At 41.7% G+C, this 23,685-nt stretch overlaps 1 protein-coding gene across 1 annotated transcript in view; it reads left to right on the top strand.

Moving 5' to 3' along the window:
• The window catches only part of LRRK1 (leucine rich repeat kinase 1), a 121,139-nt gene that overhangs the window by 78,237 nt on the left and 19,217 nt on the right, over positions 1 to 23,685 (top strand). The window contains exons 16-27 of the mRNA XM_044279409.1: positions 145 to 309; positions 402 to 574; positions 988 to 1,108; positions 6,235 to 6,394; positions 6,496 to 6,772; positions 9,657 to 9,828; positions 10,364 to 10,527; positions 11,227 to 11,366; positions 11,822 to 12,068; positions 12,193 to 12,359; positions 12,532 to 12,729; positions 20,558 to 20,838. Coding sequence (XP_044135344.1) covers positions 145 to 309; positions 402 to 574; positions 988 to 1,108; positions 6,235 to 6,394; positions 6,496 to 6,772; positions 9,657 to 9,828; positions 10,364 to 10,527; positions 11,227 to 11,366; positions 11,822 to 12,068; positions 12,193 to 12,359; positions 12,532 to 12,729; positions 20,558 to 20,838 — 2,265 coding nt within the window. The remainder of the gene's footprint in view (positions 1 to 144; positions 310 to 401; positions 575 to 987; positions 1,109 to 6,234; positions 6,395 to 6,495; positions 6,773 to 9,656; positions 9,829 to 10,363; positions 10,528 to 11,226; positions 11,367 to 11,821; positions 12,069 to 12,192; positions 12,360 to 12,531; positions 12,730 to 20,557; positions 20,839 to 23,685) is intronic.

Genomic DNA, 23,685 nt, shown 5'->3' with positions numbered 1-23,685 from the left:
TTAGACAAAAATACATACAAATATCGGTGTTCTGAGTCTTGTGTGCATGCCTATCCAACACATTCTTCTGCTTATAGAAAACATTATTAATAGATGCATTGTTTGCTTTATTCCTGCTTTCATTTGCTTTCTTGTTTTAAGTAGGTTGATTCTGTGCATTTTCATGTATGGGACATGGGAGGTTCTTCAACAATGTCAGCAGTGAACCAATGCTTCTTTACTGACAAGGCCTTGTACGTAGTGGTATGGAACCTGGCTCTGGGGGAGGAGGCTGTGAGTAATCTCCAGTACTGGCTTCTGAACATTGAGGTGAGCAGAAATGATGGATGATAGGCATTATACACCATGTTCATGCTTATAGGAATGTATTTCCTATATTCTTATTTTTTTTTTTCTTTTAGGCCAAAGCTCCCAATGCTGTGGTTTTAGTAGTTGGAACACATCTGGACTTCATTGAAACCAAGTTTCGTTTAGAGAGAGTCGCCACTCTTCGTGCCTATGTTTTGGCTCTTTGCCGCTCTCCTTCTGGGTCTAGAGCCACAGGATTCCCAGATATTACTATCAAGCATTTGCAGTGAGTATTACTGATATTGGCAGTTCTCTGTCCTTAGTTGACCCTGTTGAGATAATGGTTGCTCTTTTATGTTCTAATCCATATCTTTTAGCTCATACAAATTGACCTAGATACTTTAATAGTTGGTTAGGTTTACAGGGTTGAATAAAATATTCATAACATATTAGACATGATCCCATTTGACCTTGCATAACCCTGTAAAATGTGTCTTCTTCTGGTGAGTATCTAATATTAGACCATCAATATAGGTACAATGCTCTGTGTGATGTGTTTTATTAATAAGGTAGTCTTTTTATAGGAAAGAGTTTCTGGTAGAGTGTATCCCATATGCCCTATTAAAATAGCTTGCAGCCTGTCTTGTGTTCTCTCTGATAACAGCTTACACGTAATGCTTGGAACTTTTTTGTTCACAGTGAACTTTCTTGCAAGACATTGGAAGGCCTAGACGGCTTACGACAGTTGATATTCTATGCTGCCTGCAATATGAAAGATGTAGGCAGCACGATTGGGTCCCAAAAGCTGGTTGGAAGGCTGGTAAGGTGGCAAATCTTTTTTAGTATCTAGTCTTAGAATCCATTTGCTTTAGGGTTTATTCACACGACTGTGGTTTGGTTCCGCATCTGAGCCGGTATTTTTTGCGGCTCGGTTGCGGACCCATTCATTTCAGTGGGGCTGCAAAAGATGCCGACATCACTCTGTTCCGTGGCCCCGCAAAAATTATGAGTCTGGTCCTATTCTTGTCCGTTTTGCGGACAAGAATAGGCATTTTTATAAAGGGCAGTCCGTTCCATTCCGCAAATTGTGGAAGGCACGCGGGCGGAATCCGTGTTTTGCGGACTGCAAAACACGGCACGGTCATGTGAACAACCCCTTAGGCCTAGGCTACACTGCGGCTTTTTGTAGCTCTGCCAATTGATTTTTCCTATCAAGCTGCAGTCCCTGGGATAATATTAGGTGGTATGCAATCTTACGAACTGAACTGTCACTCACTTAGTTAAAAATCAATCAGTAGCGCTACAAAAAATCACAGTATAGCCCGTGCCTTGTTCTGCCTCTGTTGTCCATTATTATTTTTGTACCTCGTAACTATTCCAATGTTGATTTTTTTTTTTTTACAACACACATTTCTATACTTATACATGTGACCAGGTTATTACCTAAGACTACTTGGTACCAGGATGGTATTATTCATTAGTTATGAATTAAAGGCTATGGACACCTTCTAGAGCAATTTCTTTTATTATTGTATTTTACTCATTTAGGTCTAAAAAATCGTTCTTTATTAAAAAAAAAATTCACTTTTTCTGATACAGCTTTCACATTCGGTGCATTTGCAAACTAGCATGCTTTGTGTTTTACATAGAATTGCTCTGACAGCTTAATATGTAGCCCTTACCATTCAACTCCTGACAGCTCATTAACACTCACTGTGGCTTATCAGTTTGATAAGGATTTAGCTTCAATGAGCTTCCGGAGTTCAGAGAGTCACTGTAAAACAGAGGGCCTTCTAGTTTGCAAATGCATTGCAACTGAAAGCTGTCTTATAAAAAGACCAATTAAAAAGATCATTTTATACCAAAATGAGTAAAATGCAATAATAAAAAAATTGCCCCTACGGTGTAAATAGCCCTTAAAGTTTTAGTCATGTTTTCATCAAAAATCAATTTTAGCATATGTTACTGCTGCAGCAGCATTATGCATAAAGCAATCTTTAGTTTCGTCACATACCACTGTTTTCCTTAAAGGGGTTCTGTTTTCCTTAAATCTATTCTCTGGATAGATCATCAGCATCTGATCGGCGGGGGTCCGACACCCGGAACCCCCACCGATCAGCTGTTTGAGAAGGCAGCGGCGCTCCAGCAGTGCTGCGGCATTCTCACTGTTTACCACAGGCTCAGTGACGTCACGACTAGTATCAACTGCCTGGGCGTGGCTGAGGCTACTTTCACACTAGCGTTCGGAGCGGGTCCGTCTGATGTTTCATCAGACGGATCCGCTCCTATAATGCAGACGTTTGCATCCGTTCAGAACGGATCCGTCTGCATTATAACTTAGAAAAATTTCTAAGTGTGAAAGTAGCCTGAGCGGATCCTTCAGACTTTACATTGAAAGTCAATGGGGGACGGATCCGCTTGAAGATTGAGCCATATGGTGTCATCTTCAAGCGGATCCGTCCCCATTGACTTCCATTATAAGTCTGGACGGATCCGCTCGCCTCTGCATGGCCAGGCGGACACCCAAACGCTGCTTGCAGCGTTCAGGTGTCCGCTCACTGAGCGGAGGCTGAGCGCTGGCAGGCGGATGCATTCTCAGTGGATCCGCCTCCACTGAGAATGCATTAGGGCCAGACGGCTGCGTTCAGGGCCGCTCGTGAGCCCCTTCAAACGGAGCTCACAAGCGGACAACTGAACGCAGGTGTGAAAGTAGCCTAAGCTCTGTTTACTTGAATGGAGCTTAGCCACGCACAGGCCTGTTTACTTTCTGAAATAGCTGATCGGCGGGGGTCCCGGGTGTCGGACCCCCGCCAATCAGATGGTTATGATCTATCCAGAGGATAGATCACTAGTTTAAACAAACTGCAGAACCCCTTTAAGCTTTTACCTTAGTTACTGCAGTTTTTAAGTCCGCTTCATAATGAATCTTCTCAAGATAGCTCCACTGCCAGTTTTTCTGAGTGCAAAACAGCCTTCCCTCACTTCCCAATCGGATTGGATTACTGAGAGACAAGCTTCTTCACTCTGAAGCCTGATACCATCTATACAAAGGCATGCAGTGTGAAGGACCGCCCCTCTGTCTTTTTTTTTTTCTTTACATTGAGTTGGAGACCCTTTCGCTGCAAGCACCATACATATGCGGCGCTAGAGCGATCTTTAAAAATCGATCTTTAAACGTAGTCGCCACCCATGGGTGCCATAGCTGGCGGGTCTCTGCTGTTTCAAACAGAAGAGGCCCGCAACTTGTGACCGCGACTGGTAATGATGCCGATAGCAGTCATTACAGCCTTTAGATGCTGTGATCATGGCATCTAAAGGGTGAAAAACCCAGAAGCGCCATTCCATTGTGGTGATCGGGGATGCCGGTAATGAATTCTAATAGGCTGGGTCTCTCTGAAGAGACCCAGCATATTAGAGGTGCAGTTGCTATGTTGGCCAGCAGGAAATCAACTATTGATATAATACTATACAACCTATGGGAGTATAGAAATAATCTATAAACAAAACAAAGTACATGGGAATGGGATTCGCGTCCCCATCTACCCTTGGTTGAACTTGATGGACTTATGTCTTTTTTCAACTGTATTAACTATATAACACTGTAGCCTCCTAGAGTGGCTGCAAAAACATAAAGAAAAGTTAAAAAAAATAATTATAAAAAAAAAACATATATATATATATATATATATATATATATAAAAAAAAATCATCCCCCTACATAAATAATAAAAATATAAACCTCATGGGCATCACCACATCTGAAAATGCCTGTACTGTTAAAATGTAAAAATATATTTTTCCAATACGAATGGCGAATAGTGTAACATAAAAAATATCAACATGACTGATTCGCCATTTTTTCATCGCTTCTCTTACCCCCCAAAATTTAAGAAAATGTGATAAAAAAGTCACACACTCTAAAATGGCATCAATAAAAACGACAGATTGTCCCACAAAAGTGAGCTCCCACAGAGCTCGGTAAACAGAACTATAAAACAGTTATGGAGGTCAGAATATGGTGATGTAAAAAAATTTTTTTTTTACGTTTTCATTTCATTTTCAGTATTTAGACAAATAAAACCTATACATATGTGGTATCGTTATAGTCTTACTGACCCAGAGAATGAAGGGCACAGGTCAGCTTTGCTTCAAAGGGAACGCCATAGGGACAAAAACGATAAAAATTTGGAGGATTGCGTTTTTTTTTTTTTCAATTCCACCCCATTTGGAATTTCTTTCTCACTTCCCTTTACATTGTATGCCATATTAAATGGTGGCCTTAAAAAGTACAACTTGTCCTGCAAAAAACAAGCCCTAATATGGATATGTGAATGGAAAAATAAGAAAGTTATAGCACCAGGAACGAAAAAACTCTGGTATCCTAAGGGTTAGGCCTCATGCACACGACCGTTGTTGTGTTCCGTTCCGCAAAATGGGGTTCCGTTGTTCCGTGATCCGTGTCCGTTTTTGTTTCCGTGTGTCGTCCTATATTTTTGGCGGACCATCAGACATGAAGGAAAGTAAAAAAAAGTCTAAGTCAAGTTTGCCATGCAAATGATAGAAAAAAAACTGATGCGGATGACAATCTTGTGTGCCTCTGCGTTTTTTCACGGACCCATTGACTTGAATGGGTCCGCAAACCGTTTTCCGTAAAAAAAAAAATAGGACAGGTTATATTTTTGGGACGGACTGGAACCACGGATCACTGACGCGGATGACAAATGGTGCATTAGCAGGAGTTTTCAACTGACCCATTGAAAGTCAGTGGGTCTGCAGAAAATCACGAAAAACTGAACAACGGACACAGAATGAAACAACGGTCGTGTGCATGAGGCCTTAAGAGACAAATGGAAATGAACAGGGGACATTTATGAAAGCTGTTATTATATGGTAATTACAGATTTTTGGGCAATCATTGACAGACTAACTCGGGTATACATGCCTAGCTCTAATAAACTAGCAAATAAAAAGAATATGACAGTTACCCTTTAACTATACATAACCAAGATGCCAAAGTAAAAGATTTTGTTGATTTCTGTGACATTACCATCCACCTCATGCATGCTGTGTAAGGCCATAGGGCCTCCTACGGGTGGGTACCTCTCTAGATTTTCCTTTGTGAGCCAGAGCCTTGTATTAAAGGGTTTCAGTTTGATGAAACCGCACCTTTAATAGACACTACTAATTCAGTTAAGTTTAAGGTTCCTTTACACAGGATGATACAGCGGTAGATTGTCGGGAAGGAAGTGTTCCTTCCCGAAATCATGTGCTTGTCAGTGGAGGAGACAATTTACATGCAGCGATCCGCTCCACAGTATGGGGAGGCGTGACCACTAATGCCATTTCTCATCCCCATACAGACTCGTTGTTTGCCGGCAGCAGAGCCTGTTTACACAGCGCAATCTGCCTCCGGCAAATGATGATTTTTGTGTACGCACAAATGATCTATTATCCAATCAACGAGCGTTTCACTTGTTCATTGGGTAATCTACAAATTCTCAGCCCGTATAAATTGCCCTTTAGAGAGAGAGAGAGAGAAATTGTGGTAATTCCAGGTAACCCCTCATAAATGTATCCTGTTACAAAGGCCTATTCAGATGCAAAATTGCGGAACGGATGCGGACCCATTCATTTCAATGGGGCCGAAAAAGATTTGTGGTTCCATTCCGCGGGAAGGATAGAGCATTGCCTATTCTTGTCCGCGGACATTAATAGGCATTTTCTTTAATGGTTTCAGCCATTTGCGGTCCGCAAATTGCGGAACACTGCACACAGGCGTTATCCGTGTTTTGCGGCCGTCTGAATGAGGCCTAAGTGTGTGGATGTTTTTGAGTATTTGACAGTTTCATAGACTAATCACTAGCGGTTAAGGAAAGCTGTTATAATATAGTTTTAAATTGTCCTTGTGGTCACCTAAAAGTAACTATACTTCTCTTCTTGATACAGATTCCCAAAAGCTATCTGAATCTGCAGGAAGCAATACTGAGAGAACAGCAGATAAGAACTCACGAGGACGAGGTCCAGTATCTGACGGATGAGCAGATAGAGCAGATCGTAGAGCAGAGCCCTGGGAATGACATTCGAGACTATGAGGACATGCAAGCAGGTAGAAAAAGCAACTTGAGATGTTTGAATGTTCTCATTATCTAGGAGCACTTAGTATATTATACCGTTGTCTCATATTTTATTTCTTTTTGTTCTTCACAGCAATTGGATTTCTTATAGAGACTGGCACCTTGCTTCACTTTCCAGACACCAGCCATGGACTACGAAACCTTTATTTCCTGGATCCTGTCTGGCTGTCTGAATGTCTGGAGAGGATCATCAACATTAAAAGCTCCAAATCTGTGGCAAGAAATGGGGTCATCAAAGCCGAGGATCTTCGGATGCTGCTAGTTGGAACTGGTTTCACCAAGCAGACTGAAGAACAGTACTTTCAGTTCTTGGCAAAGTTTGAGATTGCCCTTCCTGTGGCCAACAATAGGTACATACAACTATGTGTGTTTTTGTCTTCAGCGGGAGTAAAGGACATGAACAAGTTCATCTGTGTCAAACACTAATTATTACAATTCGTTTTAGTTAGTGCTCTCTCCTTATGTACACCTTTCCAATCAGATGTTATTGTCCCACTAAATCTAAAATGAGAAATGAAGCAATTTAGCAGATGGTCTGGATTAAAGTTTTCCTACTACCATCTCCATGGTAACAGACTACAATCAAACTGTGTAGTCTGATTGTGCTGTCGTATCCCCTTTCACCCATCCTATATTTTTTTTGCCAATATACATGCATAGGAGCCGTACACATAAAATGATAGGAAAATTTTAATCAAGACAAATGTATTTTTAATCATTAAGGGAAATTTAAAAAATTGTCTGTCTTGAAAGCTCACATTTGTAATCTGCCAATTTCCTCATATCCTACAACTACAGTTCATGTCTCAGTGTATGTCTTGCTGTATTGCTATTAAAATTGATTGGCTATCCTTAGGGCTGTATTACACCAATAGATTATCTGACAGATTTTCTGTCCAATCATTGGTCAGATGGCCGTTTACACACACAGATCTTTTGGACTGATTAGATGTAAATTGGTCAGATAATCTGTTGGTGTATTATTACAGCCCCTAGGGTAAGCAACCAATATTAGCTCAATGGGCATCTGACTCCTGCTACCTCCGCTGATCAGCTTTTTGAGGGGCTGTAGCCACTTCTTTGCTTACATTGGTTCATACTGCAGAACACTATACTTTAGGAAATTGCAGCTTTTTCCCATTCAGTTTGAATGTTTACTGGATGAAAGACACCCTAGCTATGGCACTGGCTGAATGCATTATTATACAAGGGGATGCTAACACATCCTCCGCTGTATATGGTCCTTATATCATTATTCCATGATGAGAACTTAATCTCAAGTATCACCACTTCTAATAAGACCCTTTATCCTTCACCCATTACTTTCCTTATCACCAGAGATGAATTTTAGGTTTTGTAATCTTCTTAACGCAGGTCTAAGGAGATTAGCTGTTACCGCCATATGTCACTTGTATGTTGTTACCATATGAATCCTTAGTTTCCCTGCAGAAGAAACTGGTGTCACTTCATGGAGCACATCTGCTGCGGACACTTGTTTGCAAGAAGGATGGAGCAAATATTGTAGCCATGAACCAGCACCTTTAGTAACGTGGAGAACGTTGCACTCTTGTCATAAGGGCACATTGGACAAATGGGTATCGTAATGGTGTACTAGTAATATGCCATATGACAGTCAAGTGGCCTAATTAAAGGGGGTTTCCAGGCTTTTAATATTGATGGCCTCTCTTCAGGATAGGTCATCAATATCAGATCAGCCCTTTTTATGAATGAAAGTCCAGTGGCCCCTATTATGAATTAAAATTAGCATTAGCAATGTAATATGGTGAAGAGCATTTTTTCATCTTTATCATGTAACTCTGGAAATCCTTTTGAATTAAAATTGGTGACATTTAAGGACAATGGAAATTTTATGTTCTGGAAAAGAAGAATGCTGAGCTAAAAGCAACTGCATTTTGTGATGTTCGCTTGCAGCTTTTATTGGAGTTTGAAAAGAATTGGAGCGATAACAAAAAACACATGTCCCATTTCCCAGGCTTTAAAGGAACGCCCATTGTTAAAAATGATTCATGGTGCAAGATGTAAGAATGGCTACTAGCTAAATATTTGTACTTGGTTGTTTTGTCTATACTAAGACATTATATACTGTGGGGATTCGCTCTGGTAGTTAGGACTAGCGGATGCAGTGTAGAGGCAAAGTACACAGTTCTTGAATCAAACAGCGGTGTTTATTCACACACTGGTGTATCACAAAACGCAGATAAGGTGTATCACAAAACGTAGTTGGCTTGGTGTTTGTTCACATACAAGGAAAGTCCATAAACAATAAGTCACCTTTTCTCCTGGGTGTTACATCACACCCTGTTAGCAGTTCAGCCTCATCAAGTCCATAGGCGGCCTGTTCGCCTTTAGAGGGGCCTGAGTCCTCCAGCCCGACTCAAACTTCAAATCCCAGCACAGCCCTCCGTTCACAGCACACAGACTCCTGAGCTCCACTATCAGAGGGAGGTAAATCCACACACCTGGCAGTGCCTGGCAAAACCCAGCCTGGAACATGGGGAGTAGTCACCCACCCAGCACTTCGACTACTTCCCAGTAAGAGCCATTCTGGATCAGCTATGACAGCCATGCTAAATCTCAAGGTGTCAATTAGCAATAGCTGCTGCTGACACATAAAATACTGACTCTTACTTCACCGAGGCCAGGAACCTTGGTGACACATGCCTTCCATCCACGATTATTCCAGGTACCTTCTTACAATACTAATAGATTATAGTTGTCCCATCTGGGCCTTTTTTTGGCATGTTGCTAGAATATGCCATAAATATCGGAATGGCGCAGATCCCACCTTTGGGACCCACTCCTATGTCCAGAACAGGGCCCCAGCACTGTCTCCTCTCCATTCACTGCTGGTGGAACCTACACCTGTCAGACAGACATTAATCCTATCAGTATGCCATAAATGTCCCCGATAGGGTAAACCAGAGATGTCAAACTCATGGCCCTCCAGCTGTTGCAAAGCTACAACTCCCAGCATCTCCTGATAGGTGTAGGCAGTCCGGGCATGATGGAAGTTTGTAGTTTTGCTACAGCTAGAGGTCCACGAGCTTGACATCCCTGGGATAATGCCTTTAAAGGAAACCTGTCACATAGAATATGTTGTCTGATGTGCAGGCTGTATGTTATAGAGCAGGAGGAGCTGAGCAGATTGTTATATAGTTGTATGGGAAAAGATTCAGTAAATATTAATTATAGATGGTGCTTTGTATCCTACAGCTACCTCTTACCTCACCTCCTGCCAGCCAAGCCCGCCCTGGATATTCACTCCTTACAGCAGTCTACTGGTAACACTGTTCAGAGGGTGTTCAAGATGAGTTTTGTTCCTGTAGGATTCTGGCAAAGATTCATCGCTCGGATGTTAATCAGTTTGTCCGAGATGGATCTTCAGGTAAGAGTACAGACCTCTCCTAAAAGTTTGTGAACAGTGGGATATGTCTCACTTTGTGGTCTGATATTACATTAAACACCACAAGTTTAGGAAACATGACAAGTAGTCAACTTAGGAATGACAGGTCACCCGCTGTGATCAGTTTTATGAAGGAATTGTTTTGCGTCTAATAGTGCAGTCCATACAGTGTATTTAGCACTAAGGACAGGATCAGGTTTACTCTCATGGGATCAGAAAGGCCATTCCTGAAGCAAGTTTTGAGAAAAGCTTTCCTGAGTGAACAGGACAGGATCTGATCCCATCCTTGGCTGTTAATATATGAATACCTCTATAAGGAGCAGTAACGCAGCCTTGGCGCCTTTTATACAGGACTATAAAACACCCAGGAGATAACTGGTGGCCTTACAATTAGAACTTTTTCCTAATTGTTAGCAACAGAAGAACAATTAGACAGACAGACATTTATGATTTAATCTGGTTTCTGGTCAGGTCTCTGGCATTCGTATACATTACATATTCACCCTTCTTTTTCTAGCTGTTTGAGAACAAGAAAAATACAAAGCCACGCACCAGGAAGTCTACCGTGTACAGCTTCACAGGCAACCAGCGAAACCGGTGTAGCACCTTCCGGGTGAAGAGGAACCAGACCATTTACTGGCAAGAGGGGCTGATGGTTACTTTTGAGGGTGGTTACCTGAGGTATGCGGCAACAGCCACTGCAATGAAGGTTATATTACACGTAACTTCAGCTGTACTGATGGATCAGTTGTGTGCATAGGTGGACAACATAAACTCTACAGGCAAATTTCCCAATGAGCTGATGTCCAGGGGGCCGCATGAGCCTTCCACATGGCCGCTGGGTACATAATGATCTGATGCTCTCTGCATTAATTAATGCTAGGAGCATCAGGTACCTATGAACCTGGCCAACGGCTGCAGGTGCCCTCCTGAACTCAACTGTATCGCCGTCCTCAGGATTGAATACTGTGGTGAGGGTGACAGTATTTTATGCTGTACTGCACTATTTGGTTCTCCTAGAGCAGTATTTTTTGCTGCACTATGGTGTTGCTGGCCCTGCCTACTTTGGTTGTCCCTGCCCGGGGTGTTGCCCCGTTTCTGTCAGTTTGGACTCGCCTACAACATGGTTGTCTGCTATATAATTTTTGCACCTGAACATTGTTTGATATTATCCTAAGAAACAGATAAATAGGTTATGGAAAAAATAATTTGTAATGGAGCAAGAGCACCAATAGTTATTTACACCAGTAGCCTTTCTTTACTTTTCTTTAGTAAAAATAAAAAAATGCAAGTATAAATCTGCCTAAAATGGAAAAAGTGATCCTTCTAGGTGTATATTATGCCTTATTATGTCAAATATCTGTATACCATTCTGTTCAGTGTGGAGTCATCTGATGTTAACTGGAAGAAGAAGAAGAGCGGAGGCATAAAGATCATTTGCCAGTCAGAAGTCAGAGATTTCTCGGCTATGGCATTCATCACAGACCACGTCAACTCCCTGATCGATCAGTGGTTTCCAGGTACCTTGGCCTTCTGAAGTAATTAAAGTGTCTGATTACTCTTAAAAAAAATATATATAAAAAAATGATTATGCACTTTCAATGTCCAAACACAGTTTGTTTAGTCCGGTCCTGTTGGATGTATGTGTTGCAAGTATTCTTGCCACTGTATAGCCATATAGTAGCTTACATTGGCCATTGACTCCCATTTAAAACAAAACAGTTGCTGCATGTTGTGGTATACAGTATTCTTACTGCATCCATCTATATAGGAAAGGGCACCAGAAGTTTTCCTGTAAAGTAAAAAAAAAAGTACATGTCAAAGCATATAAACTCGGCATATACCAAAAGGACCTCTTAGCATGAAATGTATGGGATCCTATTGATACATTCGGCGTAGGTACGAGTTGCCTTATACTTATACAATGTTGTGGTTTTATTTTTCATTGAACTACTTCCACCTTTTTGCTTTACAGCCCTGACAGCTACCGAAAGTGATGGGACCCTTTTGATGGAACAGTATGTCCCTTGTAACTCATGTGCTGCTCTGTCACATCATCAGGAAGGTGAACCAGATGGAAAGGAGCCGTACTACTTCAACATGGAGGACTGCGTGCTGGCGGCTGTAGACAAAGACTATTTGGAATGTCCCAATCACCCCGAGGACCCTGCTCCCCTGCAGGAACTTGTCCCTGAGATTTTTATGACAGATTTTCCATCCAGGTAAAATGTAATTTTGCATCATTCTCCGGATTAAGAGCGGCATGTAAGCTAATGCGCTTGTTTTGTATGGCATCAGTCATTGGGAATGTATATTTACTATTGTGTCAATTGTCTGCTACTTCAGGCTGTTTCTTGATATCGGGGACCTGGAATACTCAGAAGAAAACACTAATATTCTTGGACAAGGTGGAAGCGGGACCATTATTTACAGAGCCGTGTACAAACGCAAGCCAGTGGCATTAAAAATGTTCCAGATTAAGAAATATCGGACCTCCGCCGAAGTCATCAAAGGTACAGTAGTCACTGTTATATAATGCTTCTCCTTTGCTGAACTTGGTGTGTGTGGCTGGAATTATTTGTCCAGTTCACATTCAGTCACTGAACTTAGTGTCCGTGGCTCTCTACCAATGTGCAGAATCTGATTTGGTCTTCAGCCTTCACTCTGTGCCATCCTCTCACACAGATACAATGTTCAAGCACTTGCAGGCTATGGACGCTATGAGAAACTTTTCCGAATTTCGCCAGGAGGCCAGCATGCTTCATTCGTTGCAGCACCCCTGCATCGTGTCCCTGATTGGTATCAGCATCCATCCTCTATGCTTTGCTCTGGAACTGGCTCCACTGGGCAGTCTGAACACGGTTCTAACTGGAACCAGCCAAGGTAACCTACTGCTATTTTCGTTAGAAATGCAAATAATTTACTCTAGTCATTCACATAACTGCATACTCGAGGGTATAGAAGAAAATCTATTTGTATTTCTGCCACACGACAGTCACAAAAACCCAGCAGTGATTTTTGGTTGCATGTCACACACGACTATGCAATCATAGACAACAATGCAAGTTGCATGGGACTGTCATTTGTCTGTGACTTTTTGGCAATCTGTTTTTACAGTGCAATAACAGCTCTAAAATAGCACAACAGCAATTTGAAGACAAGTTGCACAAATTCTTTGGGTCATGCAACTTTTATGAGACATGTTGCCATTTAGCCCCAGTTTTGAGGTGGGCATACAGATTAAATAACCTTTTGCAGACACTTATTTCTCCCAACTACCTTTAAATGTCCATGTGGAGAGAGGGTAATAAGCAACTGCCCTACACCTGCAGTGGCCGGTCTCCTGTAGAAGCAAAGGACTGGGCATGTTGAAATCCAGTATGCTTGATCATTCTTTCCACTGATATCTGCCTTCAGGGGAGAGTCAGGACACCCCATACACATTTGATCTGGGGCCAATCCCACAGATATAGGTCTAAAAAGGCTGAATTCACATCTGTGTAGAGCTTTCCGCACTTCTGATCCATCAGAACAGAAAAAATAACTGAACTGTCTATTTTGATCAGTTATTTTTTATTACATCTGTTCTTTTGACGGATCAGAACAACGGAAAGCTGAACACAAATGTGAAAGAATCCTAAGGCTACTTTCACACCGGCGTTTTTGCTGGATCCGGCAGGGTTCAGCAAAAACGCTTCCGTTACTGATAATACAACCACCTGCATCCATTATGAACGGATCCATTATGAACGGATCTTTAACTTTTTTTTTTCACATTGCCAAAACGGATCCGTCATTAACTCCATTGAAAGTCAGTGGAGGGCGGATCCGTTTTCTATTGTGGCAGAATGGAAAGAAAAATACAACATCTTGCAGTTTGTTCTCCGGTCTGCGAACGCAACTAAATGTAACGGAATGCATTTTGGAGCACTCCGTTCTGTTCAGTTAAGTTTTGTCCCTATTGGCAATGAATGGGGACAAAACTGAAGCGTTTTTTTCCCGGTATTGAGCCCCTATGATGGAACTCAATACTGGAAAACTTTGACGCTGGTGTGAAAGTAGCCTAATGTGATTGGGCATCTTTAGTGTGTGCATTGGTTTGTAACAGCCATCAGTATTAATCAGCAACAGTAGTTATAGGAAATCTCATGTGACAATGCTTAGGGCTATAGTGGATGAAGAATTGCAAGATACTCTAGGACAAAATTTAAAACCTATAGATGGAGACTTATCCAGACTGGCGCTTTCTGCACCGGTCTTGATATCCCCCTCACCGTTGGAGGATGCCCCTAATTTATGACGAGGTGCACACTTCATCATAAATTAGGTGTATCCTCCTGAAGTCCTTGCATCTAAACAGAAATCTATGACAGATTTCTGGCTTCATTTGCACCAGAAAACTGGAGTAAATGATGATAACTTTGTTGGGGTGGCTGACCACTCCCCGCCCTTCTATGACCCCAAAACAGGCGTAGAAAATGATGAATGAATCCCCTTCCCCGTCCACACCAGGCCCACTTTTGTAGACCTGCCGTGAGCAAGAAAAGTCGCAGATTGCAATGCAAATAACCTTTTGCACCTCAATCTCCAGCAGAAATACGCCTAATATAGGTGTATTTCTGGATAATAAATGACCCCCATAGTTTGCGACTTTTTAGGTGCAAGGGAGATAATACATCTCCCCCCATAATATTTCAGTTATTGATTCTAATGTATTGATGAGAGTAAGGCTAGATTTTAATGCATGACATGCTTCCAAACTACAGTGGTGTTTGAAAGTTTCTGAACCCTTCAGAAGTTTCTATATTTCTGCAACGATGACCAAGTCAAACAAATGATTCAAAAATATTAGACTTGGTCATTTATTTATTGAGGAAAATGATCTAATATCACATGTCTGTGAGTGGTAAAAGTATGTGAACCTTTAGGATAATTGAAGGTGAAATTGGAGTCAGGTGTTGATCAATGGGATTACAATCCGGTGTGAGTGTGTGAAATGTTTTATTTAAAGAATGGGGATCTATCAAAGTCTGATCTTTATAACACATTTGTGGAAGTGTATAATGGCACGAACAAAGGAGATTTCCAAGGACCTCAGAAGAAGATCTATTGATGCTCATCGGGCTGGAAAAGGTTACAAAGCCATCTCTAAACAGTTTGGACTCCACCAATCAGATCGACTGTGTACAATTAAGAGAACATTCAAGAGCATTATTACCCTCCCCAGGAGTGGTCGACAAACAAAGATCATGACAAGAGCAAAGCATGTACTAGTCTGCAAGGTCACAAAGGATCCCAAAGTAACCTCTAACTATCTAAAGGCCTTTCTCACATTAGCTAATGTTAATGTTCAGGACTCCACCATCAGGATGAGACTGAACTACAATGGTGTGTGAGAAATTAAATGGTTAATGAGCATGAATTGTGCTAATTGTACTTAATTGTTAAGTTTTCTAAATTTTTAAGTCTTTATGCTTAATGGGCCCTGAACATGGGCCGACAATTGAAACAATCATCGCTAACCAGCAGAAGGGTACTTTCACACTTGCGACAGAGGATTCCGGCGAAACGTATGCAAACTGATGGCATTTGTCAGACGAATCCGAATGCAGATCAGTCTCTCTGGTGTCATCCAGAAAAACTGATCTGGTATAAATTTTGGGGGCATTTTTTTCAGTCTGTGCCTGCACAGACCAGAATGCCGAATCCGTTTTGCCGGCACTTAATGACGGATCCGGCACTAATACACTTCAATGTAAACTGATCTGGCATTCCGGCAAGTGTTCAGTCTTTTTGGCCAGGGAGAAAACTGCAGCATGCTGCGGTATTTTCTCAGTCCTGAAATGGCAAAAAGACTGAACTGAAGACATCCTGATGCATCCTGAACGGATTGCTCTCCATTCAGAATGCATTAGGATAAAACTGATCAGTTCTTTTCCAGTATTGAGCCCCTAGGACGGAACTCAGTGCTGGAAAAGAATAACACTAGTGTGAAAGTACCCTTACTAGTAGAGGAACTGATGACGTCAGCAATATTTTAGGTGTTAAGCAGCATCCATTTTTTTTTTCTACTTCCTCCGTATGTTTAATTATAAGTATATAGTCTGTGTTTTCTTCAATCTGTTTCCCAACTATCATTTATAAGGAACTTTGATTCTGCTGTATTTGCAAATAGAGGAACTGCTGAGATAGCAAGATATTACTACATTTAGAAATGGGACTTTTTGTAATACCTTGGTTCATGTCCCTCACTGTAATAACTGTTCTGGAGCATCTATTCTTATGGCTATATGTTGTAATATTCCATTGTTTTGTCTACTAGAAGTTATGAATGAATTGTCAGAAGCTGCAGTAAAGGTACAGATTGGTGTTACCATTTAGGCCGGGGGTGGGTGTCCCTGCACAGTCTGACACCAGCAGCATGGATTGGACAGAGTCAGACACACCCGCTACTGGTAACACCCAGCAGTACCTTTAGGCTAGGGCTACATGGCAACATGTGTCGCGTGACAGAAAAACTGTGCAGCTACACAGCGACATGTGAGAGTCAATGATGTCTCACTGCAACATGCATACTTGTTGTTTTGGTTTAGTATTCTTATTACTTTCTTTAGGTCCCCTGATGAACCCAACAGGGAGAAATGTGTTGGGACAGTGTAGAGGTTGTTATGGCAATCCAGGGGTAGGTTCCTGTGCAGGGTTCATCCACTATCGGGGTGATTCCCTGTTCTCAGCGTTAGCTAGGGCATCTTGGGGAAAATTTCCCCTCCCTGGTGTACCTCTGACACTCTTTCAGTTGTACTCTCCCTCAATAAGAATTAGGCCCCTTTCACACGGGCGAGTATTCCGCGCGGATGCGATACGTGAGATGAACACATTGCACCCGCACTGAATACAGACCCATTCATTTCTATGGGGCTGTTCACATGAGCGGTGATTTTCACGCATCACTTATGCGTTACGTGAAAATCGCAGCATGCTCTATTTTGTGTGTTTTTCACGTAACGCAGGCCCCATAGAAATGAATAAGGTTGCGTGAAAATCGCAAGCAAGTGCGGATGCGGTGCGATTTTCACGCACGGTTGCTAGGAGACGATCGGGATGTAGACCCGATTATTATTATTTTCCCTTATAACATGGTTATAAGGGGAAATAATAGCATTCTGAATACAGAATGCATAGTAAGATAGCGCTGGAGGGGTTAAAAAATAAAATAAAAAATTGTTTAACTCACCTTAATCCACTTGTTTGCGTAGCCCGGCATCTCCTTCTGTCTCCTTTGCTGAACAGGACCTGGGGTGAACATTAATTACATGAACAGGACCTGTGATGACGTCACTCCGGTCATCACATGTTCCATCACATGATCCATCACCATGGTAAAAGATCATGTGATGGAACATGTGATGACCGGAGTGACGTCATCGCAGTTCCTGTTCATATAATTAATGCTCACCCCAGGTCCAGTTCAGCAAAGGAGACAGAAGGAGATGCCGGCTACGCGAACGAGTTAAATAATTTTTTTCTTTTTTTTTTTTAACCCCTCCAGCACTATTTGACTATGCATTCTGTATTCAGAATGCTATTATTTTCCCTTATAACCATGTTATAAGGGAAAATAATACAATCTACAGAACACCGATCCCAAGGCCGAACTTCTGTGAAGAAGTTCGGGTTTGGGTACCAAACATGTGTGATTTTTTTCCCGCAGGTGCAAAACGAATTACAATGTTTTGCACTCGCACAGAAAAATCACGGGTGTTCCCGCAACGCACCCGCACATTTTCCCGCAACGCCGTGTGAAAGAGACCTTATGCTCATGGGAAGGAATAATGCAAGTCACCAGTACATATTAAATGGTAAAACACTGGGTAACACTGACATGGAAAAGGATCTAGGAATTTTAGTGAACAGCAAACTAAGCTGCATAAACCAGTGTCAGGCAGCTGCTGCCAAGGCCAATAAGATAATGGGTTGCGTCAAAAGGGGCATAGATGCCCGTGATGAGAACATAGTCCTACCACTTTACAATTCACTAGTCAGACCACACATGGAGTATTGTGTACAGTTCTGGGCTCCTGTGAACAAAGCAGACATAGCAGAGCTGGAGAAGGTCCAGAGGAGGGCAACTAAAGTAATAACTGGAATGGGTGGACTACAGTACCCTGAAAGATTATCAAAATTAGGGTTATTCACTTTAGAAAAAAGACGACTGAGGGGAGATCTAATTACTATGTATAAATATATCAGGGGTCAGTACAGAGATCTATCCCATCAGCTATTTATCCCCAGGACTGTGACTGTGACGAGGGGACATCCTCTGCGTCTGGAGGAAAGAAGGTTTGTACACAAACATAGAAAAGGATTCTTTACGCTAAGAGCAGTGAGACTATGGAACTCTCTGTCTGAGGAGGTGGTGATGGTGAGTACAATAAAGGAATTCAAGAGGGGCCTGGATGTATTTCTGGAGTGTAATAATATTACAGGCTATAGCTACTAGAGAGGGGTCGTTGGTCCAGGGAGTTAGTCTGATTGCCTGATTGGAGTCGGGAAGGAATTATTTTCCCCTAAAGTGAGGAAAATTGGCTTCTACCTCAGTTTTTTTTTTTTTTTGCTTTCCTCTGGATCAACTTGTAGAATGACAGGCCGAACTGGATGGACAATGTCTTTTTTTTTCGGCCTTATAAACTGTTACTATGTAATGACCCATGTGCCTTTATGTTCATTTCTATGTATGTTAGTGGTCTTTTTTATTATCATACATTATTAAAAGTTATGTTTTAATTCCATTCCGTCTGTGAAACATATATTATTAGTATGGTCTAGCCTTTCATTGGCACTTCAGTTATTCCCCCAACGTGCGACATGCTGCAACTCCAACTTGGATGGATTTTTGTAACTGTTGTGTCGCAGTTGAAGCATTTTGCAGTGCAACACCATTGACTATAATTATAAAAATGTTGTGCGACAAATCTCGCTGTGTAGCCTTAGGCTACTTTCACACTAGCGTTCGGGACTCCGCTTGTGAGTTCCGTTTGAAGGCGCTCACAAGCGGCCCCGAACAGATCCGTCCAGCCCTAATGCATTCTGAGAGGATGCGGATCCACTCAGAATGCATCAGTCTGGCTCAGTTTGGCTTCCACTCCGCTGCTTGCAACGTTCGGGTGTCCGCCTGGCCGTGCGGAGGCAAATGAATCCATCCAGAGTTACAATGGAAGTCAATGGGGACGGATCCGTTTGAAGGTGACACAATATGTTGCCATTTTCAAAAGGATCCACCCCCCATTGACTTTCAATGTAAAGTCTGGACGGATCCGTCTGAATACAAATTACACTTAGACTTTTTTCTGAAATATAATGCAGACGGTTCCGTCTGAACGGATACCATCGTTTGCATTATTGGAGTGGATCCGTCTGTACAAATACCAGACGGATCCGCTGCGAACACAAGTGTCAAAGTAGCCTTAGCCTGACTGCTGACAATTTATTTGTAAACTTCTAGCAGGAATAATACAGGAATGGCACAACATAGTCATAGGAATAGATGCTCCAGAATTCTTGTTACATGGGAAATGCAAGTAGTTACTAAACCTGACTGAGAGGTGACAGGTCCTCTTTAGTAAATGCTTCTAATTGGTTGTATTGAAATTAGTTTGTAAAGGGGGGTAGACCTCCTACCTAGGCTATAGTTAATAAAAGTGTTCCACGGGCTACGCCTGGGAGTTGTCTGTGTCCTTGATTCTTAGGTAGACCAACATCTCTTGGCACAGGGAAGGACCATTAACCAATTTGAATCCCACAGACAAGCCAGGTGTAGTCCCCTAGTTCGGGACTTGTCCTAAATTGAAATGACAGTGTTCATGAGAGGATTGCAAAGAGAAAACTGCTGCTCTCCAAAAAAAACATTGCTGCATTTTGTTAAAGATCACCTGGACAATCCAGAAGGAAACTGAAACAATGTTTTTTGGACAGATGAGCCCAAAATAGAACTTTTTTTGGGTTTAAATTCAAAATGTTATGTTTGCAGAAAGGAAAACTGCATTCCAGCATAAACGCCTCATCCTATCTGTGAAACATTGGTGCTGGTGGTATCATGGTTTCAACTTGTTTTCCTGCATCTGAGCCAGGGCGGCTTGAAGTCATTGATGAAACAATAAATTCTGAATTATACCAGCAAACTTTAAAGGAAGACGTCTCTCCGTGAGCTGAATCTAAAGAGGATGGGCGTAGGTCATGCAGCAAGATAACGACCCTAAGCACACAAGTCGTTCTACCAAAGAATGGTTAATGAAGAATAAAGGTAAAGTTTTGGAATGGCCATGTCAAAGTCCTGATCTTAATCCAGAAGAAATGTTGTAGAAGGACCTGAAGTGAGCAGTTTATACGAGGAAAACCCTCCAAAATAACCAAGCTGAAACTGTTTTGTATGGAGAAATGGACTACACTTCCTCCAAGCCAATGTGCAGGACTAATCGCCAACTGACACCAGATACTGAAAGAAAAGGCTCACATACTTTGCCACTCATAGACCTCAATAAATAAATGACCTAATATTTTTGACTCCTTTGTTTAATTTGCTTATCTTTATCTACGTTTAGGACTCATGTAGAAATTCTGAAGGGTTCACAAACTTTCAAGCACCGCTGTATACCTACTGTATGTGTAGTGCTATTTGGGAATTTTATACATTTTTGTATTTATGTTGTTGCAGGATCCCCCTCATTCATGCCTTTAGGCCACATGCTGACACAGTGTATGTCCTATCAGATCGCTTCTGGCCTCTCATACTTACACAGGAAGAATGTCATTTTCTGTGACCTCAAGTCAGACAACATTCTTGTCTGGTCCCTGGATGTCCGAGAAGCTGTGAACATCAAACTGTCAGACTATGGTATCTCGCGTCTTTCTTTCCATGAAGGAGCCCTAGGTGTGGAGGGCACACCAGGATACCAAGCACCAGAAATTCGCCCTCGGGTGGTCTACGATGAAAAGGTTAGTCACAGAACTTCTAAGCAAGTTAAAATGATTACCAAGGTGCATTATATTTTGTATTCTATGCATGATTTTTTTTTGCTTTTTTATTTGAAAGGGTCAGCCACGTCCTGCGAAAGCACATATATTTGTATATATAGTCAGCATGTATATTAACATTTTTATTTTTTTGTTATTTAAAGAGGTTTTCCATTGTTTAGATATTGGTAAGAGCGCCATAGATTTTTTCAGTGCTTAAAACAGCATAGTGGATGAAACTAGAAGCAGGAGGCGCCATCCACTGTAAGGGCTCTGCCAGCTTGCAGCAGCTCAGCACCCATTCATGTGTATGTCAGATGCATCCACAATCCCCCATTTTCCACTACAGTGTCTTTTTTACTACAGTATGTGTTGCGATATGTTTTTTCAGCTACATGTAAAGCTATTCATTACAGAGGCATCCAGTAAGAAACGCATTTGTCTTTTTATTTTTATTTGTTTTATTTTTTATCTATTAGCAACATATGCAGATACAATGTCATCTGTTGGAAGTATAGATCATGAAATCCTCCTTACATATACAGTGTAAAAGACCCCTTGTTACTTACAGGACATTGCTTAAAATGGATACAGTTGTATCCACTGCTAGGCAGATAACAGGGCTAGTTATGTACAGAGCTGAACCTGGACATAACCCCTTCTTCCCTCATTCAGCATCGAAGCCATGTATCGCTCAGGGCAAGGGCTTTTTCTTTAGATCTGGTGCCGTGTCGGGTCTCACTATGGGTATGCTAGGCAGAGACTTCAGCCTATCGGTGATCCTGGTGACGTCATCGGCACTAATTGGCGGTCTTTAGCTCTGCACTAGCCTGCAAAAACAGGCTAGGGCAGCGCTATACAGTGGATGTAGAAAGTCTACACACCCCTGTTAAATTGTCAGGTTTCTGTGATGTAAAAAAATGAGACAAAGATAAATCATTTCAGAACTTTTTCCACCTTTAAATGTGACCTATAAACTGTACACATCAGTTGAAAGACAAACTGAAATCTTTTAAGTAGAGGGAAGAAAACAAAAAATAAATAAAATAACATGGTTGCATAAGTGTGGACACCTTTAAACTAATACTTTGTTGAAGCACCTTTTGATTTTATTACAGCAGTCAGTCTTTTTGGGTATGAGTCTATCAGCATGGCACATTTTGACTGCAAGAACATCTCCAAATCTGTCAGATTGCGAGGGCATCTCCTGTGCACAGCCCTCTTCAGATCACCCCACAGATTTTCAATTGGATTCAGGTCTGGGCTCTGGCTGGGCCATTCCAAAACTTTAATCTTCTTCTGGTGAAGCCATTCCTTTGTTGATTTGGATGTATGCTTTGGGTCGCTGTCATGCTGAAAGATGAAGTTCCTCTTCATGTTCAGCTTTCTAGCAGAAGCCTGAAGGTTTTGTGCCAATATTGACTGGTATTTGGAACTGTTCATAATTCCCTCTAGCTTAACTAAGGCCCCAGTTCCAGCTGAAGAAAAACAGCCCCTTGGCATGATGTTGCCACCACCTTGCTTCACTGTGGGGATGGTGTTCTTTTGGTGATGTGCAGTGTTGTTTTTGCGCCAAACATATCTTTTGGAATTATGGCCAAAAAGTTCAACCTTGGTTTCATCAGACCATAACACCTTTTCCCACATGCTTTTGGGAGACTTCAGATGTGTTTTTGCAAAATGTAGCCTGGCTTGGATGTTTTTCTTCGTAAGAAAAGGCTTTCGTCTTGCCACTCTACCCCATAGCCCAGACATATATAGAATACGGGAGATTGTTGTCACATGTACCACACAGCCAGTACTTGCCAGATATTCCTGCAGCTCCTTTAATGTTGCTGTAGGCCTCTTGGTAGCCTCCCAGACCAGTTTTCTTCTTGTCTTTTCATCAATTTTGGAGGAACGTCCAGTTCTTGGTGATGTCATCGTTGTGCCATATTTTCTCCACTTGCTGATGACTGTCTTCACTGTGTTCCATGGTATATCTAATGCCTTGGAAATTCTTTTGTACCCTTCTCCTGACTGATACCTTTTAACAATGAGATCCCTCTGATGCTTTGGAAGCTCTCTGTGGACCATGGCTTTTGCTGTGGGATGCGACTAAGAACATTTCGGGAAAGACCAACTAGAGCAGCTGAACGTTATTTGGGGTTAGTCAGAGGCACTTTAAATGATGGCAGGTGTATGCTGACTCCTATTTTCGGGCAGCAATGAAAAAAAAGCAATTCCGCTTACTAATCTATTGTTATTATCCATACTGCTACCTTTGCTGGTTTGATTTATTTTTCCATCACATTATACACTGCTCATTTTCATGGTTACGACCACCCTGCCATCCAGCAGCAGTGGCCGTGCTTGCACACTATAGGAAAAAACGCTGGCCTCTCTGGTGGCTGGGACTGCAGGAGTGCACATAGGCTGAAGCTTTTTCCTATATTGTGCAAGCACGACCACCGCTGCTGGGTGGTCATAACCCCTGGATATTAGCAGTGTATAATGTGATGGAAAAATGAATCCAGCCAGCAATGGAGACAGTATGGACAATCACAATACATTAGTAAGTGCCTTGTATTAACTTTCTCTACATGATAAATGCCACTTGCTGAAGTAAAACAACCCCTTTTAAGTTTATGACGTTCACCATGCAGCATAACTAGCATGTTAAGTTTAATCTGTGGGTCAGTATGATTGCAGCAATACCAAATATGTACAGTTTATTTTTTTTATTTTTTATACTTTTGCGCAATAATAGCACATCTCATGCAAATAATTATTTAAATTTTTTAAATAAACATTTATTTACTTCCTGATTTGTTATTTTTTTCAGTCCCA

The sequence above is a fragment of the Bufo gargarizans genome, chromosome 2 (genome assembly GCF_014858855.1).
Source record: "Bufo gargarizans isolate SCDJY-AF-19 chromosome 2, ASM1485885v1, whole genome shotgun sequence".
In the NCBI taxonomy this organism is placed as follows: domain Eukaryota; kingdom Metazoa; phylum Chordata; class Amphibia; order Anura; family Bufonidae; genus Bufo; species Bufo gargarizans.
Note: the sequence above shows the minus strand (reverse complement) of the source record. Positions and strands in the feature narration are given on the sequence as shown.